This window comes from Rana temporaria, chromosome 1 (assembly GCF_905171775.1).
Source record: "Rana temporaria chromosome 1, aRanTem1.1, whole genome shotgun sequence".
In the NCBI taxonomy this organism is placed as follows: Eukaryota; Metazoa; Chordata; class Amphibia; order Anura; family Ranidae; genus Rana; species Rana temporaria.
Genome location: NC_053489.1, coordinates 213605761 through 213623656, shown reverse-complemented (window position 1 = coordinate 213623656; position 17896 = coordinate 213605761). Strand labels below are relative to the sequence as shown.

General features: G+C 44.5%; 1 protein-coding gene across 2 annotated transcripts; it reads left to right on the top strand.

Annotated features, from left to right (window-relative positions):
* The first annotated feature begins 1216 nt into the window (after positions 1-1216).
* On the top strand, positions 1217-16101 carry SNRPD3 (small nuclear ribonucleoprotein D3 polypeptide). 2 transcript variants are annotated; one of them, XM_040349415.1, is made up of 4 exons: positions 1217-1382; positions 3723-3870; positions 14395-14587; positions 15927-16101. In XM_040349415.1, exons 2-4 carry the CDS (start codon positions 3745-3747, stop codon positions 15986-15988), a joined length of 381 nt encoding a protein of 126 aa, XP_040205349.1. In that variant the 5' UTR covers positions 1217-1382; positions 3723-3744; the 3' UTR covers positions 15989-16101. The 2 variants fall into 2 exon arrangements, with proteins under 2 accessions (XP_040205349.1, XP_040205340.1); XM_040349406.1 differs by having other exon boundaries at positions 1218-1331.
* The last annotated feature ends 1795 nt before the right edge of the window (positions 16102-17896 follow it).

Below are 17896 nucleotides of genomic sequence, written 5' to 3'. Positions count from 1 at the left end.
GGGGGGCTGGAGGAGCACAGAGGACACGGAGGACTGGAGACGCAGGGAGGGGGACTGGAGGAGGCGGAGCAAGGAGGACATGCAGGGGGACTGGAGGAGCACAAAGCAGGACTGGAGAAGGACCAGAGGGGCACAGAGGAGGACACGGAGACGAACACAGGGAACAGTCAGGGATGATAGGTGCGGCGTGGGGGCAGTTACAAGCACTGACCTCCCTGTATAGATTTCAATAAAGCAGCTCAAAGCTGCGGGGGGAGTGGCTGTCTGCAGCTTTATTGAATCTGGGAGATCAGTGCTTATAACCCCCCACCGCTGCACCGATCACCCCGACTGCCCAGGTATCGGGTCAAGCATTGGAGCATTTGCACGAGTACTAGTACTTGTGCAAATGCTCTGTATCAGCAACGATACTGATACCAGTATCGGTATCAGTGCAATCCTGTTTCTATTCCCTGTGACAGCAATAAAGTGATAAAAAAAATTAAAGCAACAGTGTAAAAAAAAATTTAATTAAAAAAATAATTAAAGTGCCCCTGTTCTCCCGTGCTAACACGCAAAGGCGAACATGTGCATCGTTCCCACAGGCACACAAATAGCGATTGTCCCACACATGTGAGGTATTGCTGTGAATGTCACATCAAGGTTCAGTAGTTCTAGCAGTAGACCTCCTCTGTAAATCGAAAGTGGTAACCTGTAAAGGCTTTTAAAACGTTGCCTATAAATAGTAAAATGTACGTTGTTTGACGCCAATGCGTGGGTGGGCGTGTGCGCAATTTTAAAGCGTGAAGTGTTTGGTATCTATTTACTTGGTGTGACATTATCGTTTATTTTTTACAAAAAAATTGGGTTATGTATTGTTTTTTGCGTTAACAATTTAAAAGGTGTATTTTCTTCCCAAAAAATTATGTTTGCGCAAATATTCTCTAGTGCCTCTGCTTTATATATATAATGTTTGGGGATTCTAATCCTTCTCTAGCAAAAAAAAATATTTTCACATGGAAACAAAAGGTGGCAGAAAATGGCTGGTCTTAAACTTCTGCAGAAACCAGTATTTCCAGGCTAATTAATAATAATTTCACCGTCACAGAACATATAATGCTCTGTCCAATAGCTCCACCTTGGCAGGTAACAATTCCCCCCATCCCCCTTCCTCTAACAAAGGCGGAACTATTAATGGGGCGGAACCTTCCAGCTCTGCTATTGTTTCTATCGGCGCTTATTAGGACAAACAAGGAAATCAGAGTGGTTGGCGGCATTCTGTTTCCTGTTCGTAGTGCATTGTGGGGCAGGCGGGACGCCATTAGATCGTAGAACAGAAGCCACGCGAGGAAGTGAGTATCGGAACGGTTGTTAGCTGCTGTTAGGTGCCGGGGACCCCACAAGTAGGTGTGCATGTTCGCTTTTTGGGGGGTACAGCGCTGCTGGAGCTCCCAAATGGCTTAAGACACGCAGGGGTAGCGGCACATCCCGCTATGAATGGGTTCGTGTATTAGGAAACAGGCCGGGCTGTGTTTTGGTGCGGTGGGTTTCACGTACTTCTTCAGTGAGGAGACTAGTGTGTGATCTAGGACTGGGCTAAAATCATAGGACCGGTGGGTGAAATGGGACTGTGTGTGTGATCTAGGACTGGGCTGAGATCGTGGGACCGGTGGGTGTAATGGGACTGTGTGTGATCTAGGACTGGGCTGAGATCGTGGGGGTAATGGGACTGTGTGTGATCTAGGACTGGGCTGAGATCGTGGGGGAAATGGGACTGTGTGTGATCTAGGACTGGGCTGAGATCGTGGGGGAAATGGGACTGTGTGTGATCTAGGACTGGGCTGAGATCGTGGGGGAAATGGGACTGTGTGTGATCTAGGACTGGGCTGAGATCGTGGGGGAAATGGGACTGTGTGTGATCTAGGACTGGGCTGAGATCGTGGGGGAAATGGGACTGTGTGTGATCTAGGACTGGGCTGAGATTGTGGGACCGGTGGGGGAAATGGGACTGTGTGTGTGTGATCTAGGACTGGTGCTGAGATCATGGGACTGTGTGTTCTAGGACTGGGCTGAGATCATAGGACCGGTGGGTGAAATGGGACTGTGTGTGTGATCTAGGACTGGGCTGAGATCGTGGGACCGGTGGGGGAAATGGGGCTGAAATCGGGTCTTTTGTTGCTCTGCTCAAGGGTGGCCACAGTCTAATTATACAATATCATTTTAATTTTGCCAAAACCTTTTGGCTATGTTACACACTTTGCTTTAAATGCAGTAAGTAGCCCATTCAAATGAATAGGCAGCCCTGCTGCAACTCAAGGTAATGTGTGCTGCTAAATTGCCAAGCCTGTGAGGAAAAACCCATACAATCCTATGCATTTCTATCAGGACCATAGGTTACATAGCTCTTGGTTGATGCAAAGGAGATTGTACAATCGGATTGTATAGTGTGTGTATCTACAGATGGATGTACACCCACAGTCCAGCAATTGTATTTTTGTGCCTTTGCAGAGGGAAGCCTGTGGCAAGGAAAGCTATAGCAATCAACTGAGAAAATCCATCCTGGCTGACTCTTCCTTCATACAGGCTAGGGGAGGCAACATGGCACCCTCCAGGTGTTGCAGAACTACAAGTCCCGTCATGCCCCTAGGAGTAATTGTAACTACCAGCCTTGCAATGCCTCATGGGAAATGTAGTTTCACAACAGCTGGAGCGCCCCAGGATGCCTACCCCTGGGCTAGGGCATTAGGGGAGGTCTATGAATAATCTCTGGTTTGATGGTAAATGGGGAAGTGTTTACTGTATCTGCTCCATTTATTTCTAGCAAATTAGTAACTGGCATAATGCAAAGAAACATGTTTGCTTTCAGAGTTGACTGTTTCTGTTGCATAGGATTTTAGTTAAGCTGGCCATAGACTGTTTGAATCTCCGGCCTAGATTCATACTATGTATGGGCGGGCTGATTGTACCCAAGTTGATCCAGCCTGTTTGATCTTTTGAGAGATCCTTTCCAGCGCCTATAGTTTTCTATCAATAATTACTGTTTTCTCCCAGCCGGGATAGCTCAGAGGAAAGGGATTCCCTCATCAACGCTGACTGTGGCAATGGGGAATCGAGCAATATTCTTTCGTGCAATCTGCGCTTGCAATAAAGAAAATCGTACCACCTATGGCCGGTTTAAGACATTTTTCCTGTTTAGAAATTACAATTCACATTATGCAGTGCAGGAAACGCACCGTATTCCTGTTCAAAGCACATGTGATTGATTATTCAGCCGGGCAATATGAGCCATTATTCTGTGTGGTTCAAATCGCAACGGCTCTGCACCAAAAACGCGCAGGACTATTTTTTTTTTTCTTTTTGCCGCATGGCATTTTTGGGAACTAATTTTGGAGTGTCGTCGACTTGCACACCCACAGTGGTTCCCATGAACATGGTGCTATTTGGATGTGGTTCAGAATCCCCATAGTTTGCTGCGGTTTCATACCACATTAGTGTGAACGGGGACTAAGTCTCCCTGTGCAAAATAATGATCCTAGATACTGGTGCTGCATTAGTGTTTTGCTGCTGTTTTTGTAGCCTGCTAGTACAACAATCCGATTGCCTTTAGCAGTGCTTTTGTGTACTGTACATGGGGATAACTGGGTGTAGTTGTGAGATGGTTGATTTCATATTGTAGGGTTGGGGGCATTAGAAAATGGTTTGTAAATATCTCAACGTGTTTTCTTTTTTCTTTTTTGTCTTAGATTTCAAGCCTCTATAGCCAAGATGTCTATCGGTGTTCCCATCAAAGTTCTCCATGAAGCAGAAGGGCATATTGTGACCTGTGAAACGAATACAGGCGAGGTGTACAGGGGGAAGCTCATTGAGGCGGAGGATAACATGAACTGCCAGGTGAATGCTATATCATGTGTAGTAGTTGAATGTGTGTAGGAGGAGAACCTCAGTTATGTAGCTCCTAATCCATAATGCAGGGGGTGGGGAGGGGTTGTTTATCAAATCTGTTGCAATACTAAACAGAAGCATCAAGACGGAGCAATCATAATTGGACAACTTATTTTAAAAATATCTCCTTCAGTATCACAGTTAGGGTTGTCCCGATACCACTTTTTTGACACCGAGTACCGATACTTATTTTTTTTAAGTACTCGCCGATACCGATACCTATCACCTAGGAAGAGAAGTTAAAGGGGTGGTTTGGGGGAGTTGGATGAGGCTGGGGTGAAGATGTGCTGACTGAATGACTGGGAGAGTGTAGCAGGGCAGACTGGGAGAGTGTAGCAGGGCAGACTGGGAGAGTGTAGCAGGGCAGACTGGGAGAGTGTAGCAGGGCAGACTGGGAGAGTGTAGCAGGGCAGACTGGGAGAGTGTAGCAGGGCAGACTGGGAGAGTGTAGCAGGGCAGACTGGGAGAGTGTAGCAGGGCAGACTGGGAGAGTGTAGCAGGGCAGACTGGGAGAGTGTAGCAGGGCAGACTGGGAGAGTGTAGCAGGGCAGACTGGGAGAGTGTAGCAGGGCAGACTGGGAGAGTGTAGCAGGGCAGACTGGGAGAGTGTAGCAGGGCAGACTGGGAGAGTGTAGCAGGGCAGACTGGGAGAGTGTAGCAGGGCAGACTGGGAGAGTGTAGCAGGGCAGACTGGGAGAGTGTAGCAGGGCAGACTGGGAGAGTGTAGCAGGGCAGACTGGGAGAGTGTAGCAGGGCAGACTGGGAGAGTGTAGCAGGGCAGACTGGGAGAGTGTAGCAGGGCAGACTGGGAGAGTGTAGCAGGGCAGACTGGGAGAGTGTAGCAGGGCAGACTGGGAGAGTGTAGCAGGGCAGACTGGGAGAGTGTAGCAGGGCAGACTGGGAGAGTGTAGCAGGGCAGACTGGGAGAGTGTAGCAGGGCAGACTGGGAGAGTGTAGCAGGGCAGACTGGGAGAGTGTAGCAGGGCAGACTGGGAGAGTGTAGCAGGGCAGACTGGGAGAGTGTAGCAGGGCAGACTGGGAGAGTGTAGCAGGGCAGACTGGGAACTGAGAAAAAAAGAGGGCTGATAAAGTGGGGAGGGGAGTCACAATCCTGGCTACTGCTCTCTATTCAAATAAAACAAAACAAAATGTATGGCAGCTACTTAATTAAACATGATTGAACACATTCAGCTGGTGCAAACACCCAGTGTATGGTTCCCACCAAAAATAAGTATAAAATATATGTGCTGTGTCAAATTCTAATTATATAGTTTTGCATAACAAAACAAATTACTGGCAAAGAAAAGTGAATCTAATCACACACTGACCTGCTACGGTGGTGCTGGCTGTGTGTCTGTGCCTCTGCTTGGGGGAGAGGGGGGGCTCCACCAGGCTAAGTACGGACACACAGGGCATGGGGAGAAGCCTTGCTGTGTGCAGAGCCATGCAAGCTGCTAGGGAAAAGTCAGATCTGTGCGGAGGTCACACAGGACTCACTCCTGCTCACTGGACTGTGACAGACATAGCGGAGCCGCGATGAGCAGAGCTGAATGTGAGAGCTGCAGAAGGGAGAAGACAGTGGAATGGGGGGGAGCTGGGCTTGCTCACCTCTAATGCAGGAAGTTTCCACAGACATGCAGTACCGAGCCTGGTGAGAGGGGAGGAGGAGGTGGGGAGGGAAGGACACGTGATTGGTTGTTAAGGAAGCGGCGGCCCGTTCCTTAACAACCAATAATTGCCAGCATTTTTTTCTTTACTTTTCAGCTGTTGGCAGGGAATTCTTGCTGAAAGTACAGAGCCCGAAGGTATCGGGGCATTTGCACGAGTACAGATACTCTTGCAAATGCTTAGTATCGATACCGGTATCGGTGCAACCCTAATCACAGTAATCTAATAAAACTTTTCCCTGACCACTTTGTAAGGGTGTCTGTTCTGAATGAACATCTTTCTCCTTCCCATGGTAAATCGGTCACAGTTCTCTGCTCAGTGATCAAACGCCCCAATACTGCTATCAGGTAGCCTGATTTGCATCTGTATTTCTTGGTAATTTGCTGGCTACATGTCCCTCTGTGTGCAGCATTCAGTAAATACTAAAATTCTTCGGTTTTCATCTTTCACTTTTCTGCTGACAGCCATCTACTGTAAATTCTTAAGTGTTCATGGGTTAGATCCATTTGCACTTTGCGTTTTTTTTTTTTTTTTTTTTTCCCCCTCTTCTAACCTTATATTTATTAACCTTCCTTTTGCAACCTCCTGCAGTTTCTTAAATTTTTGCCGCATTGTTCAGGTGTTCTCCCATCCAACAATACAAGTCCTTGCCTATCAGCAGGTCCAGGCTTTGTTACAGGGTGGTGAACATGCCTTTTGCAATGCAAATGAGATAATAGGCAAAACTGAGGTGAGACCTTTGCAGCAACAGCCATGTGATAAGTTTATGCTGCTCCCTAACACCCTGCTGTTGTTTTTTTGTAGTTTATTTTTTTTTATCCACGACTCACTTTTAGGAGGCAATATTTTCTAACAGTGGTTTGCTCTTTAATATTTATATGAGCATTTTTTGTTTAGTCTTGATTTTATATATACTGTTTGCTAGTAACATGGGTGGGGTTAGCTTTAGAAATTGTCTTGTCACTTGGCTATGCATCGACCTGAATACATGTCTCAGGTTGTGTACACACAAACTGGTGCAGCTGTGCATAGTAACCAGCTTTTAAATTTAAGCTTGTTTTAAAGTGTTTGTAAACCAAAAAAAACAAAGGTCCCGTTCCTTTTTTAAGGCATGAATAACAGCTGCTGTGCATTTCTTCTCTTCCTTAGTGGTAATAAACCTGTTTGGTCCTGCTTCCTGCTTCTGCTGACCACGATAAACATGGCTGCTGAGTCCAGACTACCGTGGTCAGTTTACGCCAGGGTTCGACAAACCCTGGGCGCCAGGTCGCATTTGCGACTAGTATTTGCTGACCTGGGGTGGCACAGCTGGGGGTATCCTGTCCCTGTGCGATCGTGTTGGGCCGCACCGGCTGGTAATTGAGGCCGTGGCCTTTTGCAGTCGCATGCTTCCTTCTGGAATCTGGCGCTCTGTTGTGGTGGCCGTTGGTATGACAAGACAACCAGCAATGCTAATGGAGCTTCCCATGCCTATTTTCGCTGCCTTCCCATCTCTTACCCTTTACTGTGTGTGTGTGTGTGTGTGTGTGTTCTCTCCTAGAGAATAAAATGGCGGTGGTTCTGTCACACCGTATTTGCACAGCATTCTTACAAGTGCACTTTTTAATTAACAAAGACAGTAAAAGCAGTAAAGCTAGCACAATTTTTTTTATACTGTGAAAGATAGTTTTACGCCAATTAAATTGATACCCAACATGTCACGCTTTAAAATTGTGTCCGCTCGTGGAATGGCGACAAACTTTTACCCTTTAAAAATCTCCATAGGTGATGTTTAAAGCAGTTGTATACCCGTAATTTTTTTTTTTTTTACACCTGAACGGCATAATGAGCTAGTATACACCGCATACTAGCTCATTATGAAATACTTACCTTGGAACGAGGTGTAGAGAACTTACCTGGTCCATGCCGAACGAGATGTCCTCTTCCCTCGGCATGTCTTCCAGGTATCGCCGCTCCAGCGATGTCGTCACTCCTGCGCATGCGTGCCAGAGACTTCATTCCGGCAAGGTCTGGCGGCTGCTGGGCTTTTAGCCGAGGATCCCAGCTGTGCATGCGCCGCTGCAAATCTCCTAAACCGTACAGCTTTAGGAGATATTCTTTATACCTACAGGTAAGCCTTATTATAGGCTTACCAGTAGGTAAATAGGGCTAGCATTATTGCTCTCGCTCTACCAATCGTGGCGATGCCTCACGTGTGGTTTGCTTTTCAATATTTTTATTGAAAATAAGCAATGTTGTACAAGGCACAAATGACAGAGTAAAGTCTCACGTGTGGTTTGAACACTGCTTTCGTATGCGGGCGCTACTCACGTATGCGTTCGCAAGCTCGGTGGGACGGGGCACGTTCCTGGCTCCTAACTTTTTTAGCTGGCTCCTAGATTCCAAGCAAATTTGTCAAGCCCTGGTTTGCGTGCCTCGTCGTCCACAGCCCTGCTCTCTCCTCTTGACAGTCTCTTCCCCCTCCCTGTCATTGTGAGAATGCTTTCCTCCCCGCCTCTATTCAGCTGCATAATGCAGCACATAGGAAAGGAATCTCATGCAGATATGCTGCCAATAATTATAGTAAGTCTTTGTTAGAAAAGAACAGGGGAAATGTCTATTCTAACACTGCAGCTGTGCGATCACATGATTCCCCTGTGCCCGCCAGCCTTAATCTGGAGAAATGCAGGAGGGGCAGAAATTACCCTGTGACATCAGCTGACCAGCAGAGGAGTCTTGGCTCCTCCCACTTTGAAAAGATTTAGGCAAGCCTGCACAGTGGGATCATGTGACCGCACAGCTGCAGTGTCAGAAAAGGTATTTCCCCTGTTCATTTCTAACAAACACTTATGTTTTAATGGCAGCATATCTGCATGGGATACGTGTAAAGTCACTTTAGTGCTTTAAGCTTTGACAATAAGGCTGGGTTCACACTGGTATGACACGACTGTCATCCTACTGCCCTGCCACATCAGTCCTACTTCCATCCGACTTAAATAAGATTTTTCTCCAACTTTGAAGACAGTCTGTCGTGTGTCTTGACCAATCAAAACCATCCCAGTGTGAGATTCCTTTTTTACTGCTGCTGTAATCGCCATGTTGGATGCCATGAGTTGGATGGTTATGATCCAACTTCAATGATATTTAATGGGCTGAAGTAGCCCTCCCCCTAAGCACCTTATTCCCATTGGATAGAAGAAGGTCCTGGACTGTCGCACTCCTTAAAACAATGTCTTTGTTATACAGATCCAAAAATCAACCAAAGCGATACAGTCAAAATTAAAGGGTCACTAAAGGAAATTTTTTTTGCTGAAATGAAGGTTTACAGGGTATAGACATAAATTCCCTTTAGTGATCCTTTAAGTGAACAGGAAAAAGGTGGCTGACATGTTTCACATCATGTGATGCTTACTCCTAGCTGTTGTTTAGATTTTTAAGGAGTGCGGCAGTCCATGACCACCTTCTATCCAATGCACCTGTGCATAGCCAGCACCTTTTTGGTTTAGTGGGACGGAAGCAAAGCCAAGAGATCGACAGTTTTTTAGAGCGGTATCATCTCGCCTTATTCCCATGTTTATGCCAAGGGCTTCTTCCCAGCAACCCTGGCCAGTGGTTGTTGGGATCTGCGGGTGGGGGGGAGTTTTATCAGAATCTGGAAGCCCCTTTCCTGACCTACCGGTCTGTGCTCGGATAAGGATCTGGTATGCATTTTGGGGTGAAAAAACTTTTTGTACTAAAACGCCCCCCCTTTACTTGAACCCAATTATTTGAGCAACTTGGGTGAGCACAGCAGTTCCATCCGCTGTCTCATGTCATTGGATAGATTGATAGCAGCGGGGGCCAATGGCTGCTGCTGCTATCAAATCCAGCAAAATGGGGGAAGGGGGGGGGGTGTCAATGGATTGCAGTAGCAGGACTCGGGAGCATGTGCACTCATGGAATGTGGCTCTCCCTGGGGGCACTCGAGACTAGCAGGAGTGCTGTTGGGGGACCCCAGTAGAGGAGAATCAGGGCCACGCTGTTTACAACCCTTGCACAGAGGAGGCAAGTATAACATGTTTTAAAAAACAAAACAAAAGCTTTACTATTACTGGGATATCTGCAAGTACTGGCTCTGAAGACACCAGTTGCTTCCTAGTGATGCTCTATGGACATCACAGGCTCTGTTCTGATGCACTTTGTCGCTAATTGCATGACACTGGAGCTAAGGGTCTGGCGTCATCGCATGTGTGTTTAAAGCCCAAAATTCTATTGTGTTTTGCGACCATTATTTTGTTACTGGTGAATTTCCATTAATATTAAGGGTAATGGGCAAAGCAACCAAATAAACAGCTGGTGGCCATTTTATCGGAGACAGCTGGCTTTGGGAGGAATTGATCATCTCCAGTGGGCATATTTTTGTTGCCCAGAGTGGATTCGTATGATCAAAGGCTATACAGCCCAAAAACCATGTAGTAAATGCAGAACTGCCAGCAGCCATATAGCCATTGGCTATGGGAGGGATTAGTTCTCCGGCAGCCATGATTTTGGTGTTCAAGGTGAAATAAAACCATTCTGGGATATAACTGCTATGGAGATATATATAGTGTATAGTCTCAGTGAGCTGTGAAAAAATATGTAAAATTGATAAACGGAAAAATGAATTCTGCTACAGTTGGCTTAGTGCTGTCATGTTTGGGAATTAATAAAATTACATTTTAAAAATCTTTTTCTGACTTATAGACTTGCATGCAGTTGTCATCCTTGTATAAATCAGTTTTGTGTTAATTACAATATTGATTTGGTCCATAATAAGCTGATTTATATAGAGGAAATGGTAATTTTTCTGTGGTTTAGTGAGTGTTAACTGAATGTTGACCACTAGGTGGCGCATTGTCATTGTGTTTAGTGCAAATACAAAGTGTCGGAATACATTTCTGACCTTCGTTTTTAATGTGTTAGAATATTTCTTGGCTTCTATTTCCAGTGCCTGAACCAAGCTTACATATGATATTCATGTGATGTGCATTTTCCAAGGCAATAGTTATTTTTGCCTCCTAAACCATACAGAAGGACCCGTTATGAGGAGGAGCTTTACACAAAATGGGGTTTCTGTTTGAACATCTGCAGGATTTTAAGTAGCACCAAAGGCTCTGCGTTTTTTTTTTTTATTTTTATTTTTTTTTCCTTAAATGCATTTATGGTGTTAAAGTAAATGCTCAGTACTATAACATCCCTCAATTGTCCTTAAACACCTGCTGTTCTTGTGGCTGCCACCAGGTCCTCTAAACCAGTGGTCTCAAAGTACCGGCCCGCGGGCCATTTGCGGCCCGCGGACCAGTTATAAATGGCCCGCAGGCAGGGTGGAAGTGGGGGGAGCAAAAAGTAAAAAAAGCTGGTGCTATCTGGTGGTGAGCCGTTGGTATTACAAGTTCTTACCACCAGATGTGAGCTGGCGCCATCTGGTGGTGGCCGTTGGTATTACAAGTTAAGCATTACAAGTTAAACAGCAATTCTAATGTCATTTTACACTATTTTCACTGCCATATTCTTCTCTCTAATTAGAACCCCCAAACATTATATATATTTTTTATCCAAACACCCTAGAGAATAAAATGGCGATCGTTGCAATACTTTCTGTTACGCCGTATTTGCGCAGCGGTCTTACAAGCGCACTTTTTTGGGAAAAAATTACACTTTTTAATTAAAAAATAAGACAACAGTAAAGTTATCCCCATTTTTTTTTTTTATATATTATGAAAGATAATGTTATGCCGAGTAAATTCATACCCAACATGTCACGCTTCAAAATTGCGTCCGCTTGTGGAATGCCGACAAACTTTTTTTTTTTTTTTTTTTTTTTTTTTTTTTTTTAATGCGCTCGCTGACACCAGTGCTGGGGGTTAATAATGTGTTCGCTGACACCAGTACTGTTTTTGAAGTTTGAAAGTTTGCATGCGGCCCCCCATGGCATATGAAAACTTGTCTTGTGGCCCTCAGGTAATTTGAGTTTGAGACCCCTGCTCTAAACGAATAAATAATATTGTACTGTTTAATGTTTTTTATAGCGGTATGCAGTGGGAGAAAGCATGGGCTACAGTAGGGTTTCCTGAGCTCTTGTCACTTGTACTGCTTCTATCAGAAAATATTACTATTGGAATTGCACTGTTACTGTGTTTTTTTTTATTTATTTTTCGACTGGTACTTTCAGTCAAGTACTTGCCGGTACTGAGTACCAATACTTTGCAGTGCGATTTGGGTCAATACAGAATAAATGGTTGCAAATCCCACTGCAAAAAAGACAGTTTTTATATTCACACCGATCTTCAGCTGTTCTAAAAATTCTGTTTAAAGTACCGTTGGGGAGATTATATATAGTCTAATTCATGGCGTTGAACATAAATATCAAGTACAAATTTTAGGAACTGCAATCATTTTTATACAGTCCCCCTATTTTCAGGGGCTCAAATGTAATTGGACAAATAAATATAATCATAAATAAAACGTTCATTTTTAATATGTTGAGAATCCATTACTGGCAATGACTGCCTGAAGTCTGGAACCCATGTACATTCGCAAAGACTGGGTTTCCTCCTTTCTGATGCTTTTCCAGGCTCTAACTGTAGCTGTCTTCAGTTATTCTTTGTGGGTCTTTCTGCCTTTAGTTTTTCATTCAGCAAGTGAAATGCATGCTCAAATTGGATTGAGATCAGGTGATTGACTCGGCCATTGCAACATATTCCACTTCTTTCCCTTCAAAAGCTCCTAGGTTGTATTTTGCAGTGTTTTGGATAATTGTCCATTTGTACTGTGAAGCGCCGTCCAATCAACTTTGCTGCATTTGGTGGAATCTGGGCTGCCAGTATATCTCTAAACACTGCAGAATTATTCCGGCTGCTTCTGTCAAACACCAATAACCCAGTGCCACTGGAAGCCATGCACGTGCATGCCATCACACTGCCTCCATGTTTTACATGAGCCACTCCAAGCTCTCCACACTTTTTTTTTTTTTTTTTTCCTCTCTTCCTGTTCTGGTACATCTTGATATTATTTTTCATCTGTCCAAAGAATGCTTTTCTAGAATTGGTCTGGCTTTTTTTTTTTTTAGATGTCTTTTGGCAAAGTCTAATCTGCCTTTTCTGTTCATCAAGCTTATGAATGGTTTGCACCTTGTGGTGAACCCTCTGTACTGTATTTGCTCTAGTGAGGTCTTCTCTTGATTGATTGTGGACTTTGACAATGATACACCCACCTTCACTTGTCTGGTGTTGTGAATGGGTTTTTCTTTACCATAGAGCGGATCCTGTGATCATCCACCGCTGTTGTCTTTCGTAAACGTCCAGGCTTTTTTATATTGCTGTGCTCACCAGCACATTCATCTTTCCTCAGAATGCACCAAATTGTTGATTTGGCCACTCCTAATGTTGCTGCTATCTCTCTGATGGATTTGTTTTTGAAGCCTTACACTGGCATTTTTTCACTTGCATGGACAGCTCCTTTGAACGAATGATGTAGGTTCACAACAATACCAAATACCAAATGCAAATTGTCTTCAGATTTACCATAACCATATGAGCTCAAACCATACGAGTTTGAATTTGTATGCAATCAGGCAGGCCCTTGCACTACATGGTTTTGGTAAATCTGAAGACAAATTGCAGAAAATTTAACGGTGTATATGGTGTCTTAGAATCAACTCTAGACCTTTTTCTGCTTAATTGATGAAATAACAAAGGAGTAGCCCACACCTGGCCATGAAACCGCTTTTGATTCAATTGTTTAAATTAATTTTCGGCCTCTTCAAAAAGGGGTGGCTATTCAGAGCTGTAATTCCTAAACCCTTCCTTGGTTTTGAATATACATACGCTCCAAAATAAACCCGAGTGTGCACTTTTAGCCCATATCGATTGTATAACTAATAGCTTGCATATGGTTTGGTAAATACCGCGGGGGGGGGGGGGGGGGAACAAATGGTCTTTGTCCAAATATATATGGACCAAACTGTATGTATTAACTCAATGTACCTTCTATTGCTCTTGGCCTCCTTCAAATCTCCAAATTCCTGAGATGGAATGGGGACTATGGACTTTTGTAGTGGTGGTCAAATTTTTTTTTTTTAGAGGGACCCAACACCTCTGCCGGGGGGGGGCGGCAGCACATCTTCACATTTTGGTCCTGCCTTTTTTCCCAGTGTATGCACACTGAAAAAGTTGAGGTACAGTAACCCTAATGGTGTTGGCGGGTGCAGCAATAATCCCCTAGCAATGGTGTCGGTTAATGTATTAATAGCCCTGGTGCCAGTGAACACAGTAATGACCTCCCAGTATTTGTCTTGGACACAATGGCCCCCAGTATTGGTGTCCATGAATGCAAAATTTGGGGGGGGGGGGGCCCCTTTGTGTTGGTGGTCAGTGACATTGAATGGGTTCCTCCCACTCTTCAAGCTGGGTCCTTTACTTGTACCATGTATTGCGATAACTGCCTACGGTACTGTTGGAGCTGGATTGCTCTCTGGCATACTTCTGCCACTCTGCTTTCTACACGATACTCAACAGCTCGTGGGCCGCATGTTGGACTATGGGATTTGTAGCATGCACGTGACTACAACATGCATGCACTGCTTGTTTCAAACAGAAGTGAGAGGGAAAAGGTTTGAGAGCTCATGGATGTTACAAGGAGGCAGAAAAATACAGTAAAGTAAAACCATTTTCATAAATGGATTACAGGACCTTTTAAATGGTGGATGTGTATGGAGTATTCTTGGAGAATAAGGATATTGCTTTGATGTCATTTTAAGTCTTGTGTCTCAATCACCTTAACCATAACTTGCCAAATGCTTTGTTTCAGATGTCAAACATCACTGTAACCTACAGGGACGGCAGAGTTGCACAGCTTGAACAGGTCTACATTAGAGGAAGTAAAATCCGTTTCCTGATCCTTCCAGACATGTTAAAAAATGCCCCAATGTTAAAGAGCATGAAGAATAAAAATCAGGGTTCAGGTGCTGGAAGGGGGAAAGCAGCTATTCTCAAAGCTCAAGGTAAGCATACCCTCCAGATTAAAAATGTGTATGAAATGCTAGTCTTCAAGCCTGTTCTAAGAGCCTGCTTCAAAACAAGAGTCCTCGAGCATGGTCAAAAAATTGCCAGTGATCTCATATTTTTATCATTAAATGGTAACAATTGTGTAAATCAGGGGTGCTCAACATTTTGAAAAGCCCTCGATATATAAAACCCATCCAATAGTATTCTGCTAAATATTTTTGGTAAGTGATCAGTGCTAAATATATGCATGTTCACGGTACTCATGATCTTGGCAGGGAAGGGGTTAACATCTAGAGCAGTGATATGCAATTAGCAGACCTCCAGCTGTTGCAGAACTACAGGTCCCATGTGGCATAGCAAGACTGACAGCCACAAGCATGACACCCAGAGGCATGATGGGGCTTGTAGTTTTGCAACAGCTGGAGGTCTGCCAATTGCATATCCCTGATCTAGGGCGATAAATGTTTGGCCAATGTGTTAGTGTGTGCTGTTTTTCAGGAAGGAAAAAAGGCACATTGCTGCTGCCAGAAAAGTCCTGTGTTTGCTTACCTACACAGGGCTCTCTAATAATGTTCCGAGCTGATCGGCAGGTGCCGGCGACCAATTAGTGGCCGCCATTCGCTGATTGGTTGATGCTGCAGCCAATTGCAGCACAACCGGCGCACGCATCACTTAATAGGCATGTGATCTATTGTGGCCGGTCTGCAAGCGTTTAAACCACTGTCCTCTTCCAGATTCTGCTGGCATCACTCTCCAAGCTGCTAGAAAGGTCCCAGGCGAAGTGCACTTGGTATCACTCTGCCTTGGACAGGAGCTGGCGCTGCAGAGTAAACATCAGCTAATGCAGACTCCTACTTACTCTGCTGCTGGCTATATGAACTGATGCTCTGGGTTGGTGGGTTGGCAAACTGACTGGGATCTGGGCTTGCTGACCCACCATCAATGAGCATATGCTTCCTTGGTTTGAGGTTGTGAGCCACGGGTTGAGCACCCCTGGTGTAAATAATGTAACTATGTTGGGGTAGGCTATGTTTTATGCAAAAGATCACTAACAATTTTGAGGTATTTGCACACATGGATGAGTTGCTTGCAATTTTACATCAAAGCAATCCAAGGCATTTCTGCAGCAAAGAAAGTCAAGAATATAACAATGCCCAATATCCATATTTGGTATTCTTTTGTGTCCCTGAGCACACCATGCATGTACCATGGATCCCGTTATCCATACACCTTCATGTTTTCCTGTTAATTTTTCAACATCAGGTTCACTTTAATTAGATCTTGCCATTTTCATACATTGACTTTCCGTGTTTTAATTTTTTTTTTTTTTTTCAGTGGCTGCGAGAGGAAGAGGACGTGGCATGGGACGAGGAAATATCTTCCAAAAACGACGATAACTGTTTGTTTTTGTATATTTCTTTTTTAAATTGTTCCAGGTTGTGTAACTACCTTTTTTTTTGCTTTTTGTTTTTTTTATTTGTTTAATAAACCTGTTTCTAATGGTCTCCAACTGTTCCCTTTTTTAGTTTTTGCTAAATTCTTTAGTTTTGCTTTCAGATTTTAAGGCGAGACTGTACAAGGCAAGCACAAAGTGCCCTCTAAGCTTGATAAAAGGCCACTCTTCAAAGAGTTGATTTGTATATAACACACGGTCTTTACCATCTGAAGCACTGGACTATTCTCAGACTGATAATTGCGCTCATGCTCTTAAAAATGCAGGTTGCCTGACTTCAGTACCTTTGAGTAAACTCAAAACAAGCATGTGTGTGCTGATGAAAAAAGCCTGTTTGTGCTGCCACTTAATATTCAATAAACATGCAAATGAGGTGAAACAAATGTCAATAGAAAAAACAAAAAATTCCACAGTAGTGCAATAAAGTAATATATACATTTCCTAAATATTAGCATTGTGAAATGATCAACATAAAATACCCATCCATAATAGAGTCCATATGACAGCCCTCAAATTCCATTTGCCTGCTTGCATTTTGTGAGTGGAATTTTGTGCAGGGACAGAGCAGGCTGACCATTTCCTGGCTGAAGCGATCAGCCAGGAAACTGTCAGCCGGAGGTCACAGAGCGGTATGGCTGGACTGCCGTGGCGCTGCTTTGAGCTGAAGCTGCAGCGGTCGTCTCTTGTGTATCACACACAGCGGACATCTGCTGTGTTACGGAGCTGGGTCTGTGTTCGGCGCTCGGTGTATCAAGGTCCCGCCCCCCTAGACCGCCTCATGTTATAGTAGATTGATTTAGTGATCCGCCTATCACACAAGCCGGTCTAGGGGGGCGGGACCTTGTTACACCGAGCCGCCGAACATAGACCCAGCTCCGTAACACAGTGGAAGATGGCCGCTGTGTGTGAGAACCAGCATCAAGGCATTGCTGAGTCTGGAGTGATGGGGCACGGTGAGGCTGCATTTGATGGGGCATGGATGTTTTATGTTAATATTTTTGTTAAATGTTTTAAGCAGAATTAAGTTCCAAAATTAACCGTGTAATTTCATGAGATAATTTACAAGGGCGTGGTGCAACTAGTGGCGAGTAATTCTTAAGGCCTGGCTAGTGGCTCAGGACTTGAAATTTTGAGCCCTGCGAGTTGTGTGTGTATGTGTTATATATCCATATCTCAAACATATGCAAATCAATATGGTAATACAGTCCAACTTAAAGTGATGAAAAGATGGTGAAACATCTTGTTGATCCATCAAAGTGATGTGTGCCAATTCCACTCCTTTAAGAATAAAGCTCACCAGATGCAGTTCACTCTCGTGTCTGGCAAATATTTTTTTATTACATGTTATTGAAGAGCCGATTGTACACGCCATCCTGATTAAGACACTCCCCACATGTGGGGATGGAAATTGAGACAGGGTTGATTTACTAAAGGGAAATACACTCTGCACTACAAGTGCACTTGCAGTCACTGAAGATCTGAAATTAGGGGAAGCTCTGCCGATCTTATCGTACAATCCTGTGCAAGGAAAAAATCCTCTCCTCCCTCTCTCCCTCATGCACTTGTAGTGCAAAGTGGATTTGCCTTTTGTAAATAACCCCCAGAACATCGGTGTAAAAACACCTTTAGGCCCCTTTTACACTGGGGCAGGAGGTGCGGTTCAGCGGCGCTATACCGTCGGAATTGCGTCGGTATTCAGCCGCTAGCGGTGAGGTTTTTAACCCCCGCTAGTGGAAGAAAAAGGGTTAATGCCACCTGCAATGCGCCTCTGCAGAGGTGCATTGATGGCGGTATAGCCACACATTTATTGCCCTCAGGCTTTCACACTGGAGAAACAGCAGCCGCTGTTTGG